The following is a 1,482-nucleotide window of genomic DNA, read 5'->3' on the forward strand; positions in this document are numbered from 1 at the left end:
TAGACTGTAAAATTAATATCCAGTTGTACAATTTATTATTTTGAATATAGAAAGTATATGTAATTTAGAATAATATTCATTGATTCTAGTTTTTCATTTACATTATCTTTTTGTTCAACATTTTTACTCTTCACTTGAAATAAAGCTTTTAACTCTTTAATTTAATCTCTCAACTCTTAGACTTAGTTTGCAAGTTATGATTGTGCACCAAAGCATTCAACTTTGAAGGAGTCGCACCGAAACCAAGACCTCTTACCCGTCCTGGACGTTTTGGACCAAATACTTTTGCACCACCATCACCTTCAAGTGAGTGTTTACTTGGAGAGAAAACCGTCTCCGAATATGCTTTTATTTTATTCTGATATGAGGAAATACATTAATGAGCTAAAATTACCTAATATAAGCTTTAAATGATAAAAAATTACTAAAAGAAATATTGTTACCAATGTTTCCCCAACTGATTCGTTAATAGGTTCACCATTTTTTCGCGTATGTCCTCGAATATAAACATCATCTCTCGTTATTGAATCAGGATCTTCACTTTCAGCACGCTGCATTTTACATTTCATGTGTGGTAGTTTGTATAACATTTATAATTTTAAAACAAATTTAACTTTAATTTAACAATTTTTTACCATTTCAGCTTCTAAGCAAGTAAAACCCTTTCTTCTTGTTGTATACAACTTGGTTTGACTTGCTCTCATCTTTTTGAATCTTTCATTCTTTTCCTACAACATCATTTATGCACATTGTAATAGACATAAATGTTGTGGCGAATATACAACAGGTACAGTAAGCAGTATGTTGCAAAACACAATCAATATACAAAATCAATGAAAGCTTACCTTATATGATCGAGAATTGCGTTCTTTGACAAATGCTTGCCATTCTTCCATTGATTCAACATTATTGAGCTTGAGGAGAGCAGCAGCTCGTGTCATGCCAATTGATTTTCCTTTGTTATTGATTGCTTTAAGGAAATTACATCGATGATCTCGTCAATTTTTTCCCATTTTTTGCATGATGTATTTTCTATGACAAGCATCGACATCAAACTTTTGCTGCATCAAAGTACACAATATTAATAGTAATTTCATTTAAATTATATAAAAGATGCGACATTTATATTACCTGCACATGCTCTCATATGTCATCAAGAAAACTTTCAACTACATGTCAACCATTTTGCACATGTGGATAACCCACAAACTGGACATGCTGCTTCGCCTTTCGTAGGATATCCTGATAAGTTCCCATAAGCTGGAAAATCATTAATTGTCCACATTAGCACAGTTTTCAAATTGAAGGTAGACTTAGTAAATCCATCATATACTTCAACACCAATATTTCACATCTCCTTTAAGCATTCTATTAGTGGTTCTAGGTACACAACTATATAATTTCGAGGTTGCTTTGGACCTGGGATTAATAAAGTCAACAACAAATTTTCCTTAGACATACATATCCAAGGACGGAGATTAT

General features: G+C 32.1%; 1 protein-coding gene across 1 annotated transcript; it reads right to left on the reverse strand.

The window, feature by feature from the left end:
* Nucleotides 1–64: 64 nt before the first annotated feature.
* LOC111382310 lies at nucleotides 65–1,476 on the reverse strand. The gene is made up of 5 exons (XM_023006239.1): nucleotides 1,132–1,476; nucleotides 846–1,061; nucleotides 636–728; nucleotides 444–551; nucleotides 65–358 (listed from the first exon to the last, which is right to left on the reverse strand). Exons 2-5 carry the CDS (start codon nucleotides 939–941, stop codon nucleotides 170–172), a joined length of 486 nt encoding a protein of 161 aa, XP_022862007.1. The 5' UTR covers nucleotides 942–1,061; nucleotides 1,132–1,476; the 3' UTR covers nucleotides 65–169.
* Nucleotides 1,477–1,482: the final 6 nt, after the last annotated feature.

This window comes from Olea europaea, unplaced genomic scaffold, assembly GCF_002742605.1.
Source record: "Olea europaea var. sylvestris unplaced genomic scaffold, O_europaea_v1 scaffold2470, whole genome shotgun sequence".
Classification (NCBI taxonomy): Eukaryota; Viridiplantae; Streptophyta; class Magnoliopsida; order Lamiales; family Oleaceae; genus Olea; species Olea europaea.

Excerpts from the sequence above, each read along its gene's own strand:
- LOC111382310 (XM_023006239.1), bottom strand. The coding sequence starts at position 941 with ATGACACGAGCTGCTGCTCTCCTCAAGCTCAATAATGTTGAATCAATG. Across the intron at positions 729-845 it reads GCAATTCTCGATCATATAAG|GAAAAGAATGAAAGATTCAA; the intron begins GTAAGCTTTCAT and ends ATGATGTTGTAG. Across the intron at positions 552-635 it reads CTTGCTTAGAAGCTGAAATG|CGTGCTGAAAGTGAAGATCC; the intron begins GTAAAAAATTGT and ends TGTAAAATGCAG.